Source organism: Magallana gigas, chromosome 2, assembly GCF_963853765.1.
Source record: "Magallana gigas chromosome 2, xbMagGiga1.1, whole genome shotgun sequence".
NCBI lineage: Eukaryota > Metazoa > Mollusca > Bivalvia > Ostreida > Ostreidae > Magallana > Magallana gigas.
In genome coordinates, this window is record NC_088854.1 from 53,631,349 (window position 1) to 53,646,547 (window position 15,199).

General features: G+C 30.4%; 1 protein-coding gene across 2 annotated transcripts; it reads left to right on the forward strand.

Moving 5' to 3' along the window:
- The first annotated feature begins 9,620 nt into the window (after positions 1-9,620).
- LOC105320994 (mesotocin receptor) lies at positions 9,621-14,870 on the forward strand. Of its 2 annotated transcripts, none has more exons than XR_010711337.1 (9): positions 9,621-9,823; positions 11,069-11,201; positions 11,630-11,736; positions 12,128-12,224; positions 12,323-12,456; positions 12,705-12,816; positions 13,266-13,417; positions 13,522-13,693; positions 13,946-14,870. XR_010711337.1 is itself a non-coding variant. In XM_011419146.4 (9 exons), the coding sequence occupies exons 1-9, from the start codon at positions 9,731-9,733 to the stop codon at positions 13,986-13,988; spliced, it is 1,047 nt and encodes a 348-aa protein (XP_011417448.3). In that variant the 5' UTR covers positions 9,623-9,730; the 3' UTR covers positions 13,989-14,870. The 2 variants fall into 2 exon arrangements, 1 of the variants encoding a protein (XP_011417448.3); XM_011419146.4 differs by having other exon boundaries at positions 9,623-9,823; positions 13,266-13,421.
- Positions 14,871-15,199: the final 329 nt, after the last annotated feature.

Genomic DNA, 15,199 nt, shown 5'->3' on the forward strand with positions numbered 1-15,199 from the left:
GATTTTAAATTTGAGGCCAATACACCCCCTTGACAACGGGCTGAGACAGAGAAATATCAGTCCCGAGGGCGATACAGTCCTAGCTTCCAGCTGCTGTCTCACCTAGTCCAAAACACGTGTATCAGGGCTGATACACTACTAGGTATATGATATAATTTAATCACATATTTGTAATAAAGCGACTTCTTTTCAAACGCGCAAGAAAACTTAATGAAATAAACAAGATGTATGGATTGGTAGAATAGTTCACAAACACTGTCAAAGCCACACCTTCTTGTAGAAATGTGAAAAAAATGTACTCTTCTGATTTGTTTAAACAAGGCACATGACTACCAGCTAAGTTTCTATGACGGTTTAGTCTGAATTCATTTTTAGCAATATGACCGAAACTTCGTCTACGTATTTCGTATGATTTAATGAGAAACAGCATTCAGTATCACTTTTTTTTTAAAAGATCAGTTGCCCTTTGAAATAAGTTTTTAGTTGGCATAGTTGCGCGATAAATGGATGTCACTCTGTTGTACAGGAGAAGAATCAAATGGCACCGTCTAGATTTGCTTTAACCCCTCTGCGGATGGCGAAAGAGAGAGAGAGAAACAGCGAGAGAAAGAAGAGAGAGAGAATGTTTAAAATTAAATATCATAAAAACATTGAAAATAAACAATGGTGCAGCAAAAATATTCAAGACTATTTCAATTGTAAAATGTAAAATGTTTTGACATGTTTTATCATAGTAAAAATAATTTAGCAAAGCGTGCTGATGTACTAGTGTGTCTTATACATTGGTCGTGTCCTCTTGAATTGTTTTGCGTTACACAGTGTTTAGTTCTCGTTTAATTCTGCAAGAAATAAAAGAAGCTATATATTTTTCTTTTAAGTTATGAAGTTTAATGACTGGTAATTCAATTATATATATTTTATCAATTACGACTACCTTTTATTCCATTAAAAAACTTAATGAAATCAACAAGCTGAATGAGTTGCAAGAGCAAATAAAAAACACTGTAAATGCCGCACCTTGTAGAATTTAAAAAAAAAAAGATACTCTTGGGATCTTTGTATGTACTCAAAAATGTCTTTTATTATATTAAACAAATGAAATAACATTTTAGGTAAAAGATATCGTGCATTTAAATGAATGAAGTGCATTCCTTTCAAGTAAACCCATTCAAGTTTCTCATCTTTAAAATGTTTGGAATAGCTTTTTTTCATTTTTATCTTAGTTATTGGTATTATTTTATAGTTATAAATGAATAACTAAGGAAACATGACATTTTCCAAAGCAATATGTCTTATTCTTTATTAGTACCCTGCCAAAATTCCATTGTGTAAAGTTGTGTACTTTTTGTTATTAACTTAATTGTTATATAAGGACACCATAAGATTTTTATCAAAACTCTATTGGCTATTCTAAGGAAATAATTATCATTTGTATGTCATGTAATCCACATAATAATGATTAAACAAATTGATTCTTCTGATGAAGTTTCATATGGGAGATAATGTCATGGCATTCTGTGATATATATATATATATATAATTGCCCGAATAAAATGAAATGAAACAAAAAAATTATGGTTATCAAGGTGACAGCTAGATTCGTTCTGATATGCGATTGCCTGATGCTTTTAACAGAGTGTTCTTTATGGCTAAAATTTTCCGAGTATGCAACGCAATATTGTGATGGCAGAAACAAGTACCACAACAATGCTATTAACACTTAAAACAATCTCGAAATCAAAGTAATGTAACAATAAGAAGAACCAACTCCACATCGCTTGAAACCCACACTGAAAGTGAACAAAAAGACCCTGCTGTTACTGTCAAATATTGTCTGCTCTGTAATGGATGAACTGTGAATAAATATTTTTCAATAGAAAGTAGCAACATAATACCAGCAACTAAAATAAAAAGAGTTATCAACTATAATGAACGAGTTTGATAATTTACGAAAATATATATGATATTTTTAAAATTAAAAATACCGACAAAACTAATAGAAAAGAAGTCTGCTGGAGCCAAGTCTCCAATGCCAGCGAATGTCGGTGTCTGATATTTTGAATCACACCCGATTCTAGCCGTGACGATTATATTTCTGATGATACCCCCAAAAATATCACTAAATAAATGTACAAAAGGGCATTTGTCATTGTTGTGTCAAGAAGAGCATATTAAAATTCAAACCGGGCGTGGAACACTTCATCTTAGTAAAGGACAACATTCCTTCCAATTAATAAATTTTTATTTCCATTAAATACTAAAGGTCCCACACGTCTTTTTAAAATGTTGTGACATTTGCAGTTGAATTAGGAGACATTATTTCATTTCTAGTGATGAATTACTCTAAGGCTTTCTGAAACTTTTTTTTTTCAAATGAATGCAAGTAAATACAATTTTTGAAAGTAATATAATTTCATTTGTAAATCAAGATATCTAAAATATCTAAAGTGCTATTCACTTTCAATCAACTGTCCGTTTTCACCTGGTACATGTATCTACCGAGTTTTATGTTTAATACAGACTGACCAATTATTAGTTAAAAGTTTATAATAAAACCGTGCTTTATCACAAGTTTGAAATGCAGACCGAAAATTGGACAATAACATATTACAACCTACTCAAGTAGTTGATGTATTCATCTGTACCAACTGTCATTGTATCTTTTTAACTCCAAAAGAGGGTTTACATTAGGATTTTTTGGGCTTTATTTCTTTGTTTGTTTTTGTTAGCTTTCGAACGTTATTAAAATTTTTAATAATAATAAATTATAAAGGTTAAAGATTAGATATTTTGGCATTAAAAGAACAACATAAAATCAGAGTTTCAAATATAATCAAGCTAGATTCACACGTTAGCACAAATTTCCCCAAACCCTCGTATCTGGATGTGAATGATATCCAATATTAAGCAACGTATCGCTATTTGCATGTTACGCTTGTATAACAGTTTTATTGACACTAATAATAATTTACATATTTTTCTCAATTTTAATGGAAAATGATTAAAGGATTCAAAAATATGTTTGTAAATATATAGAGTGAAATGCTTGTTTTGGTGCTTTTTGGCTATGAGGGTAGTTAATTTTGCAAAAAAAATTAAATAATGTTTTTTACAATGCTACCTAACTTTATAAACACACAAAGCACAAAGGCAATCATTTTATTTTTCAAATAAACAACGAACAAAGAACGTATTTAAAAGGAATATTTATTTGTGACAATGTCAAATTTATAGTTGATGTACTCCTTCTTTGACCTAAAAAGAAGGCTTTTGTCAATTCTAATATTTCATTTTAAATCAGTATGTATTTTTGTAATATGATATTTGTTGTAATAAAAAAAACCCAACATCACTGAAATATTGCTGATACTAAACAAATTGTAGTTTTAAGTATCTAATTTGGATATGGCGGTTTAGATAAAGACAGTATTTGGTTTTTCAGACTAGCTGACTCCTGATTGATCCTGTAGAAATTGCCGTATATTTTGTTATATAACCTCAAACACGTTTGTATCACAGAATATTCATCAAACAATCCAATGCTTTCTTTAAAGGTTTAATGACGGAATATTTAAAAATGTTTTCCCGTATATTAATTTGCATAATAGAGTTTGTGAATAACTGAGCATCAAATAAGAACTTGCTATCGTCAACACAATTGCAAGAACAAAGTGTGTGGTTATCTACATGTATTTAGGAAATAGAAGCATATGAAGAAATGCGTAACATAGCCATCGAATATTCTAAATGGATATGTAAATCAAAACAGAAGGTTTATTTGCTTAGTGAATAAATTTTATTGAGAAATTCCAATACATAATACTACATGTACGTAAACAGAAAATCTTAATAATAGTAAAGATGAATGGTTAATCTGCTGTATGAGAAGCTATATACTTAAAAGAAGCGTACAATTACAAGATCACTCATTAATGATACAAGAAAATTTAATCATAAAGGATTTTTTGAAAAACAAATAAGTTTAATAATCTTTCATTTATTTATAAAGAATTTTTCAATAAATAATAATACTAAGTATCCTTTTTTTGTGTTTTATTTTAAAATCAACTAACATGTACTGATTTGATTATTATTATCTTTATTAATGCTATTTGAAAAATTAAAATTAAAATTTTCTTTTGAAGCGCGAAAGTAAAGTAAATGAAATGAAAAGGATGTACGGGTTGCAAGAATAGTTCAAAAATCCCGTCAATGCAACACATTGTCGTAGAAATGTTATAGAAATAAATCCTTTAACGTTAAGCAAATGCTTTAAAACGTATTTTGTGATAATAAAAATGTGCAATAACACAAAAATCATGATTATTATTGTGACAACTAAATTCATTCTGGTTTGTGACTGTCTGGTAACTGACAAAGAGTTCTTTATTGTTTTTATTTTACGAGCATGCAAAGTAATTATGATAGCACAAACAAGTACCACAACGATGGTACTAACACTTATTGCAAACCCAATTTGAAATTTTAAGGACCTGTAAATAACAGTGTAATAATAACCAACTCCACATAGCGCGCTTAAAACCCACACTGAAAGTGAACAAAAAGACACTGCTAGTACTGTTAAATGCTGTCTGCTCTGTAATGGATGAACAGTGAATAAGTATCTTACAAAAGAAAGTAGTAACATATGACCAGAACAACTAAAATATAAAAAGTTATCAAGGATAATAAAATATTCTATAAATAGTTTACAAATAAACAAGACATTTGTAAAATAGAAACCACTGAGAGATATAACAGAAAAGAAGTCTGGTAGTGCCAGGTATCCAATGGCAGCGAATGTCGGTGTATGGTATTTGGAATCACATATGATTTTAGCCATGGTGACGATATTTCCGATGATCCCCAAGAAAAAAATTACTACACATATGTACATAACAACAACGTCAATTGCCGTGTCATTCAGATAAAATTGAAATTGAAAACGAGTAAAGCTTCTGTCATCATTATAGAGAACACCAATTTTTCTTGTTGTATTGTCGGTTCCATCATCGACCATAAGATCCGAAGCATTCATTGGAGGTGTTCTGTTGTTTTCAGTTGTATTCAAACACATGTTTTTGGTCAATGTTTGCAATAAATGTACCTGAGTCTTTCCAAATGTTTTCAAATTTAATAAAGATACCTAGAAGTAAAGAAGTAATATGAATGGAACTTTAAATAAATAAACTTTCATTTATATATCAGCATATTCAAAATCATCAAAATGCTACTCACTTTCAATCGCCTGTCTTTCTTTAAAGTTATATACGGAGTTTCATATGTGAAGGGTTTCTTGAACAATTGAGCAATGAACAACGTTAGACTGAGCAGAAAATGATAATCGATTCAATACTTCCTGTCTAGCTATCAGTAAAAAAGGAGATAGTATATATGGGAAAGTTCAAAACGCAAGTTTAAAATGTTGGAAGATTATACAATATCTTCTTTTATTCTCAGGTTTGCCTCAAAATGCAGAGGATATCACTCATATAATAAATGTTTGAAAATACATGTACCCCGCCCTCTCCAATCATTATTGTTTCATTCGGTTTAGGTGAGCTAAAAATATATATTTAAAAGTAGAACCATCATAAAATATTCATAATGAAATATATTTAAAATTTACAATCTAACTCGCTATATGATCTCCGTGAATAAATTTAAGACAAATTCAAGAGGTCGTTATCCTCAATATAGGATATACTAGTAGTAAAAAAGGTAAGGAAATATGTGATAAAAGAAGAAAAAAATGAAAAATGCAAAAGAAACAGCACAGCAGCCCTACTGCATAAAATTACTCATCATTTGATATGATCAAGAAGTAAGCAAAATGGTTACTGGACTGCTACATGGGGATCTTCATATTGAAAAGAAGCATAACTCAAACAGACAATGAATGTTATTGATAAGTTCTTTAAAAAGAGTTCCTTGAACAAGATACTTTTTTGGAATTAGCTATTTCATATGCATACAAGAAATATCAAAGTATCAGGGTGTTAATAAAATAACATTTTAGAACAAATTTGATATTCCGAATTTTGGACACAATGGTGTAATTTATAGATAGCTCGCAGAACTGAAAATTAACCAATAAAAGAAGTTTTTTTTAATAATGAATAGTTGATTAAAATAATACAGAACGATTGCCATACTATTTGAATAATGCACTGTTTTCATTTCAAGACTAACTTTGCTTCACATACAATACAATTTTCTTTTTACTTCGCAAGAAATGTTAAGACCCTTTTTATTCAATACCGAATGATTTATTTTTGATTTAATAATTCGACCACATACGACTTTTTTTAGAAGCACAAGAATAAAAGACCCAGACTACATCAGATGGATGGTTTGCAAGAATAGTTCAGAAAACCCATTTAATATTGATGTATCTTGTCGTAAACTGTGCGTAAAGCATATTAATGATTGAATTGTGTATAATCATAAATTAAGTTTGTTATATTGAACACGAGAAACAACACAAATCATGATTATTACGGTAACAATCATTCTTCTTTGAGTTTGTCTGGTTCTAGTAACTGATAAAAACTTCTCTATAATATTATTGTAAATTTTCGAGAATATAACCTGATAGTATTAGCAGAAATACACACAAAAAACAATGATAAAAATATTAAAATCCTTGCTTCAACCTTTATAGCCATTTAAGATAAACCAAGTTCAAATAGCACTTAAACAAACAAAGCTGGTTAAAATGTAACAAATCTATAGTCCTGTGTAGTATAATATATACTCTACGCTTGATTCAAAATAAAAGTCCTCATTTATCCTGTTTAAAAACAAATTTTGCATGATGGACAATGGGAATAACCGAAGGGCCTCATGATAAAGACGAGCAAATTTTTAGAATAATAAAGACATATTGTGAATACGAGGCAGAAAATGCAAATGCAATATAAACATATGCACAAATATGATATACGAGGGTTGTTCGGAAATTATTGAGACAACACGGATATTTCCATTTCTAAGTGACGAACTTTAAAACATTTGATTGCTTATTTAGATCTATTCAACTATAATCAGTGTCTTATTTCAAAATGACAATCAATAAACTTTTCCGTTTTTTACCAGAAACGAAATGGAATTGTCTTCTTAGATGTAACTCGAATCATTTAGCAGACGTTATTTCTATTTGGTTTCTCTTTCCTATCTCTATTAACGCTGTCAGGACAGCCGTCGTGTGTGCTTAGTCAAATCAAACAAAGACTATTTTAAAACCAAGCAAAATAAGCAATCAAATGTTTTAAAGTAACAACAAGAAAACATATTGACGCAAGCGTCAAATGGGCCGCAAAAAATATAATTGTTGTTTGAATCATCATGGCTGTTTACACATGAAAAACACACCACAAAAATGAAAATAACGAGTTGGTTGCACTAATTTTATGGTAAATTTTAATACATTTTGAGCAACACGTTTTGAAGTTTAATATTTTACTATTATCTTTAAGAATCGAGTTCGTTTCTGTATTTCCAACGGTTATTGTATGACCATTGCCATATTATGAAGTAATGGGGAGCACATTGATTTGTATATTATTCAAATACAAAGTTCAACTCGTCATTATTCTCTTGGAGATTCTGTATTTCAAACCATTTTTATTTCTTGTTGCAAAACTTAATCCATTTGTTTATATGATTTCAAGGGACCATATAATAAAAAAGAAATAGATTATTTTTAAGGTACATATAAGATATGCTCTTCCGGTAGAAACTGCACAATTTTAAAGGTAATTAAAAAACAGGATAATTTTTCTCCTAAATGGAATTATAAATCTTATCTACACTTCATTTTATGAAGATAACCATGGTTATTTAATTGCATGAGGTTCTCAAAAGAAAAAAAATATGAATCAGGTCAGCTCAAATTTTCAAGTCATTTCAGTTTTTCAGGTCTTTCATATTTTTGCGTAAATAATTGGAATGGGTGTCATTTCATGATATTTTTCTACCACATTTCACATGGAAATATAATAAATACACGCACAAAGTCATTTTATTTGATGCAGAATATAGAAATTCAAATATATCATTTGCATAAAATTTCATGTCATTTAGGTCTTTGGTCTTTCAGGTCTTTAGTATGTCCCTAATACAGATCTGGATGTAATAAAAAAGTCCGAAATTTTCCGAATAGAGTTATAGTCTCGATAAAAACGCGCCTAAAACGACAGTCTATGGCCTACTTTTCATTTACAAGTAAAACAAAAAGCATGTAATAATTTTTAAAGGCATAAAACATATTTCTAGATGCAAATTTACTTTTAATTCAAGAATTTAGGCATGAAATGAATTCTATAAAAACAAAACTACCCCACAGAAACGCAGTTACAATATCTAAATGTGTATCAAATAACGGACCGCCTTCTGGCGGCCCGTAATGAGTTGCTTTTTGGGAGTTGATTTTAATCAACTCTCCTATGCAGTTACTCGGACAAACCGAAAGTAAAACAGTGTTTGGACCTCAGCACAAATCATCGCTGCTGACAAGACTTAGTTCTTGAAAATAATTGATAAATTCGATGTAATGTATGCTAAACCATTGTTTTTCGAGGAAACTCATTTTACAATACCTTGAAAATAGTCAGAATTTAAATGGTACGAACAATTTAGATATTTTTTGTAGTCGTATGTATTCCTACGCCAGAGTTCAATATAGTCTCGTTCAACTCGACGCTCGGCTGTCTCCGTAAATCTCCGAAAAGCAGAGAGTCTCTCTTGCTTGTCGGAGATTTACGGTGTCAGCCGAGCGTTTGGTTGAACGAGACTAGCGTTCAATATTGCTTGGATCCATACAATTTTCAAGAAATATTTCTATTACTGATACATAGTTTGATTGAATTAATTTTATCTTTAAATATTTTTTAACATGATTCATATGGGGGTTTCTCGACATTCTTGTCGAAAGAGTCCATGTACTTGTCATGCAAAATAACATGTCATTAATTTTAAAATAAATAAACATCGACAAAATCAACTTCCGTCAGTTCTTCAGTACTTTGATTAGAGAATGGGTTTAAGAACTTAACAATAGCCAAGCGTTACATCTGTTAAGCATGAACAGCAGTCAGTATGTTAAATGATTGTATTGTTGTGTAAAACACATTCTATACCACAATTTAAGTATTCAGGGTTTTACTCATAAAACGAGCACCTGCTCGTGGAAAAATTTTCCCAGAATAGTTGTTGTACAAAGCTAAAAGAAGCAAGAAATCTTCGCTTATTTGCTTCACCATTTTCAAATCAGTAAAATGAATGGTTTGATGATGAAAGCATGTAAGTGCTAGTAATCTGTATATGTTTATTCATTGCTTGATAATGTGCATTATTGTTCAATCTACATTTGAATAAACATAATTGTAATATGACTTAGTAGATATGATAAAGAATCTTTTATTTTATCATAAGCACGTTTCACTGATATGTAAATAACTTTTGCCGAAGCACATTATTTTGTAAAACACTTGTTATTTATCTAAATTATCGTTCAGTAATATAGAGGAAACAAAATGAAAAACGAAATATGTTTATTTCAAGTGTATAAGATTTAAAATAATCTCAGAGAGAGAGAGAGAGAGAGAGAGAGAGAGAGAGAGAGAGAGAGAGAGATATGAATATTTATGTATCGATGCAGGAAACAGATGACTTAGCGTATATGACATTGTTCCTGATAACTCATTACTAGTATCACATAACGAGGACGATGGAATATGAAGAGTACTACTATGAGTTGGAGTATTACAATTTGACATATTGGAGGGGGAATTGGACACAAGAAGAGGAAAAGCCTTACTTAGTAGGTTTATTAAAATTGACAATTTTGTTAAGCCTGTGTTCATAATGGTTTTGTAATAAATAATACCTTTTCCCGGGGACATGAATTTCATAATACATCTGATTCTTTTTTAAGCTAGCATCATTTAAACATAGATAGTATTAGCACTATGCTTAAGATGCAAAAACACTCATGTGATTCAAATATATTGAGTTTAGGTAAGGAAGAAGCTTTTTCATGTAATCAATGATCATTGAAAAAGGTTTTTTTATAATAAATACCAGGGTTTGTAAATCGCAAATAATTATTTGAAACCACTTTTTCTGTTATAGGAAATATATTTATTCTCGTGAGATATCATGTTTGAAACAAAAAGTTTCATTGTACATTATTTTGTATGAAACTTATTATAAGTATCATGATTATTTAAATGAAATTTCTTAATATATACTCATCAAAATTTACTTTCTTCTCAACTTTATGTCATAAGGTCATAAGTTATAAATGGTATATTATAATCAAAGAACTGAAGTACTGACGGGAGTTGATTTTATCGATTATTATTTATTAAAAATCAACCATGCATGGCTAGTAAATTCCTTTAATTATGTGTATTACGCACATTTTTTATAATATGAATTCTCATACAGGAATTTCGTGAAAATCCAATATCAATCATGTTGTGTAATATTCAAAGAATTAGTCCATCAAACTACTTATCAGTGATCGATATTGTTATGAGAAATTGTATTGATCCAAGCAAAATTTCACTCTAGTCTCGTTCAATCTCCGACTCTCTGCTTGTCGGAGATTTACGGAGACAGTCGAGCGTCTAGTTGAACGATACTATATTGAACTCTGGCGTAGGAATACATAAAATGTACGACTGCAAAAATATCTTAATTGTTCGCACCATTTAAAATCTGACTATTTACAAGGTATCTATAAATTAGTTTCCTTGAAAAACAATGCTTAAGAACTCATTACATCGAATTTATTGATTAGAACTAAATGTTGTCAGCGCTGTTGATTTGTGCTTAGGTCCAAACACTGTTTCACTTTCGGTTTGCCCGAGTAACTGCATAGGAGAGTTGAATAAAATCAACTCCCAAAAATAGTATGGTAAGCAATTTTATATTAAAAACAATATAAGGTTGACACAATTTACAGTAGGTTTTATAAAGACATTTAAATAGGCATGTTTTGTTTTAAACACTTAAAGCATAATTTTTATATATTTTTGAAAAAACTACTTTATAATTTCAGATACATTACTTGGTGTTTGATGTGGTCCTTTTGATCCTTACTCTGGTGGGAAACAGTACTGTTCTTGTAGTGATTATCAATGTAGCTCAAAGGTCAAGGATGAGTTTTTACTTTAAAAATCTAGCAGTTGCAGGTATGATTCAACAATTGAAGCAGCTTTATACTGATTCGTTTTTTCTTTTAATTTCTTCAAAAATCAATTTTGTTTAAACAATAACTCATAAGTTATATCAACATTTGGTTATCTTAGATCTTAATATATATTTTCAGAATTTTATTCCGATACAAAATCAAAAATAAATCCCTCATTGATTCATTTGTCTAATGCTTTTTTCCTTAGAAATCAATTATATAAACTCGTTTCAAAATCATAATGCTATTTAAGTTTTCTATTTTCATAATGGAATTGCTCTGTGATGTATCGTAAATACCGGTACATATAAATATTGACGGATATCTCTCGTATATTGCGTTTCCATATAGTTAGAGTAACATTATAGGACCGAGAAGTTTGTAAAACTGGATAAAACAGAGCCGACTATTTTTTTTTTTTTTTTACAGATTTACTATGTGGAATATTTTATATTGTGCCACGCATTGTAAGGCACTGTAATGATGGACATTTTTATGGAGGGAGCACACTTTGTAAACTACAAGAATATTTAGCGGTGAGCTTTGTTTATCTTTGTTAGGATTTCATTACTAATTCTGTAATTTAATATATAAAGGACAAACATTTCCTGATGAAATACTGCTAAAAAAAAACGTGATTATGATGACTAATCTATGTTCCGTCCTATGAAAGTTTCGGAAGTCCGTTTATGTACGGAAATATCGCATGAAGTGTATGACAAAAAGATTAATGTAGGATGAAAAGCTACATTTATTTATTTAGGTCAGCCATAGAGTACCTGAAGGTCAAATCACGCTAAACCGAGTATTATGAAACAAACAAATCCGTTTAAAAACATTTTAAAATAAAGAAAAAAATGATCATATTAAACGTTGCGTCTCGTCCCAAATTAAAAAACCGGAATTGATTTTATTTTTTCATGACAGAATGTTGGTATTTTTGGATCCATCACAGTTATGGTTGCCTTGAGCTTGGACCGTTTGCACCTACTTCTAAGACCTTTTGGCAGCCAGCGAGTGAGAGGTTAAATATCAAACTACCACCTAGTCACAAAGACTCCTTAATATGTAGAATAAACACAAGTCGTTTGTAAATTGAATAAAATGTTATTTTGATTTCAGGGAAATATCCAATTTTGCAATGCTTGTTATGTTGGGGGACGGCAGGTGTTGTGTCAATAATGGGACCTGTTGTATTTGAATACGATCCTCAGTACAAAGACTGTTACTTAGATCTCGATAAAACTGAATACAAGGTTTTTGTTAATTATATTTTTAAAGCCTAGTAAATATAGAAAAACACACAAAAATTGTGACACTTAGTAATAGTAATGCCTTTTATCTCAATGGATGTGGGTTAATTTTTGTTTTATTTTACGAGACAATATAATGAAAAATCTTGTGAAAATTACATGTCAGGTATTTATACGTATGGACATTACATTGATACATGCTGATAATGTACATAAGGAAATTATACTGTAGTTGCATAATGATTTTGTAGATTTACTTCCATACGATCTTCGTTGTCGTCTTCATCATCCCAACGATGATCCTGTTGATCTGTTATTCTGTAATTGCCGTCATAATCTGTAGGGTGTCAAGGACAGACACAGGTAAAACAAGTATGCAAATAAGACAATATACATGTATATACCTAAAGAAATCTGTCAAATAGTACAACTGAAACGGAATGGGGAGTAGGAAAAAAATTAAAGCTTTGTTTACTGACTTACCATTTTTTCTATTGGAAAATTCACAGGGATGCAAATGAATTCCTTAGGGATATAATTAATAGACATTTTTACAATTTTAATCATGCTGAAGTCATGCACAATTTTCAACGTTATTATCCATGTACTTTCATGTCTTTTGCTATACAAAATTTCCACAGGCTTTTTTTCATTAGAGACGTAAATTGAAACCACAACCTTATAAATCGTTTTTATAAATAAATTTTTATAGTATTGGAGATAATGAAGATAATTTTTGGAACCTTTTGTGCATTAAATATACTACTGCTTGGCACATGGTGTTTCATATCTTTGTTTTCAACTGATTCCAGGAATTGAATCAACTAAAATACCATCTTCCAATAGACGTCAATTATCGTTGCCTAGTTCAAGAAGAAATAGTCATTCCTCGGGTTCAGAACAAAGGGAACCAACGTTGTCGAAATCTCAGACGAAGACCATCAAGATGACTTTCCTGATAGTTGTAGGTGAGTTGTTATTCTAGTTAGATTTTTTGATTGTTTGCTAAAAGAAAAGTATAAGACGCCGACGTCTTTACGTTTTCAAATTTATTGTAATCTTTTTCAGCATATTTTTGTTGCTGGGCTCCATATATGATCGTCACCCTACTAGTTATTCATGGCCTAATATATATCTCAACTCCAGTCAACATTTTTATCAATGGTCTACTGCCTTTGAACTCAGTTGTTAATCCACTCATCTACGTAGCATTCAGTTCACGATTACTCAAGAAATTCAGGTAAGTGTTATTCATTCCTCTTTTCTATAGCTATAGAAACTATATAATGTTTTTAAATTTGAGAATTGTAATACTTACACGTGTAAGCTTAACTTTTCATTGGTCAGCAAATTAAACTTAAAAACACTGAAAAATGTTTTGAAAAGCTGCTTTAACTGTTACAAAAATTCTTAAACTGTTGTGTTTAGATAATTAAAAACACACATATTACATATGCACACTTAACCTGATGGTTTTATTTTATAATTAAAGGAAGAAAATAAACAGACGTCTTTGCACCACGAGAATGACATGAGAGGACAACATATTTCTGGTAACTGAGTAGTGATAATCCTCTATTCCAATTTTGACCTGTATTTTCTTCGGTAGACCTCTACTTGTCAACCATTATTCCATAGGTGGAAGGAGCAAGATTTGACAAAGTGAAATTTGTAATCACGTCAATGGCATATGCATGCTAATATAAAAAAAAACCATGTTGAGTGGCTGTTAACAGGAAATAAAATCAATGTTAGTTTCCTGCGTAAAATTGTTGAGTAGTCAATTTAAAACAAAATACATAGCTTTCGCATTATGCGCTTAAACTACTTATATATTTAAATATTTCTTATAATGATTTGCCTTTCATTACCACTAAGATGAAAAAATTAAAGTTTATCATCTAAACAAGAATAAAACTGTATTTAGGTAGCTCACGAGATTACAGCTGTTGAGAAAACCTACCCTGAAAATGTGTGGGCTTGATCCATTGGTTAAAAAGCTTTATTTGAAATTCGTCTGCGTGATCATGATGTTATACTTACAGCATTTCTTTTCAAACAAAAGAAAGTTTGATTGTTTAGTAAGCAACGCCATTTCAATGAAATATATAGTAAGATGTTAATTTTATTCAGTAAACGCATTTCGAAAGTATGTTCTCTTTGTTTAACTGAATCAAACGAATTTACTCAACACAATTACAGAAGAAATAGTTTAGAATTCATCCAAAAACTGTAAAAGGAGAAAATTTGGCGCATACATATTTTAGCGCAAACGCAAATTCTTATACATTGGCGCAAATTAAGGACGATATCCCAAGACAAATGTCACCGGTCCCTTTTTGTCGTATACTTATATACAATCTACCATGGTTTTGATATTTTTGTCAAATAAGAGTGAATAAAGTGATAAATCTTGATTTGTGTGAATCGCCTTATATTTTAATAATTGACACATTATTGGTAATTTTGTAGACCCACTAACAATGAATTTCGTTTTGGTTTGTGGCCCGGTTTTTGAGCAGGTTCTAGTACCAAAAAATAATATGAATATGAAGAAATCAAGCAAGTCGGGCAAAACTCCATTATAAGTCACGTGAAATTGTTTATTGCCAAAATCTTACCAGTTAAAAAAGCGCTCAGAAATATCATATGTTGAAAATCTAGCTTACAAATAATGCATTAGCATAAATGAATATGAATGGCATATAAATTTGCATCAAACACCCTTACCGATAGGGATGTTACT

Excerpts from the sequence above, each read along its gene's own strand:
- LOC105320994 (XM_011419146.4), top strand. The coding sequence starts at position 9,731 with ATGGAATATGAAGAGTACTACTATGAGTTGGAGTATTACAATTTGACA. Across the intron at positions 9,824-11,068 it reads AAGAGGAAAAGCCTTACTTA|ATACATTACTTGGTGTTTGA; the intron begins GTAGGTTTATTA and ends TTATAATTTCAG. Across the intron at positions 11,202-11,629 it reads TAAAAATCTAGCAGTTGCAG|ATTTACTATGTGGAATATTT; the intron begins GTATGATTCAAC and ends TTTTTTTTACAG.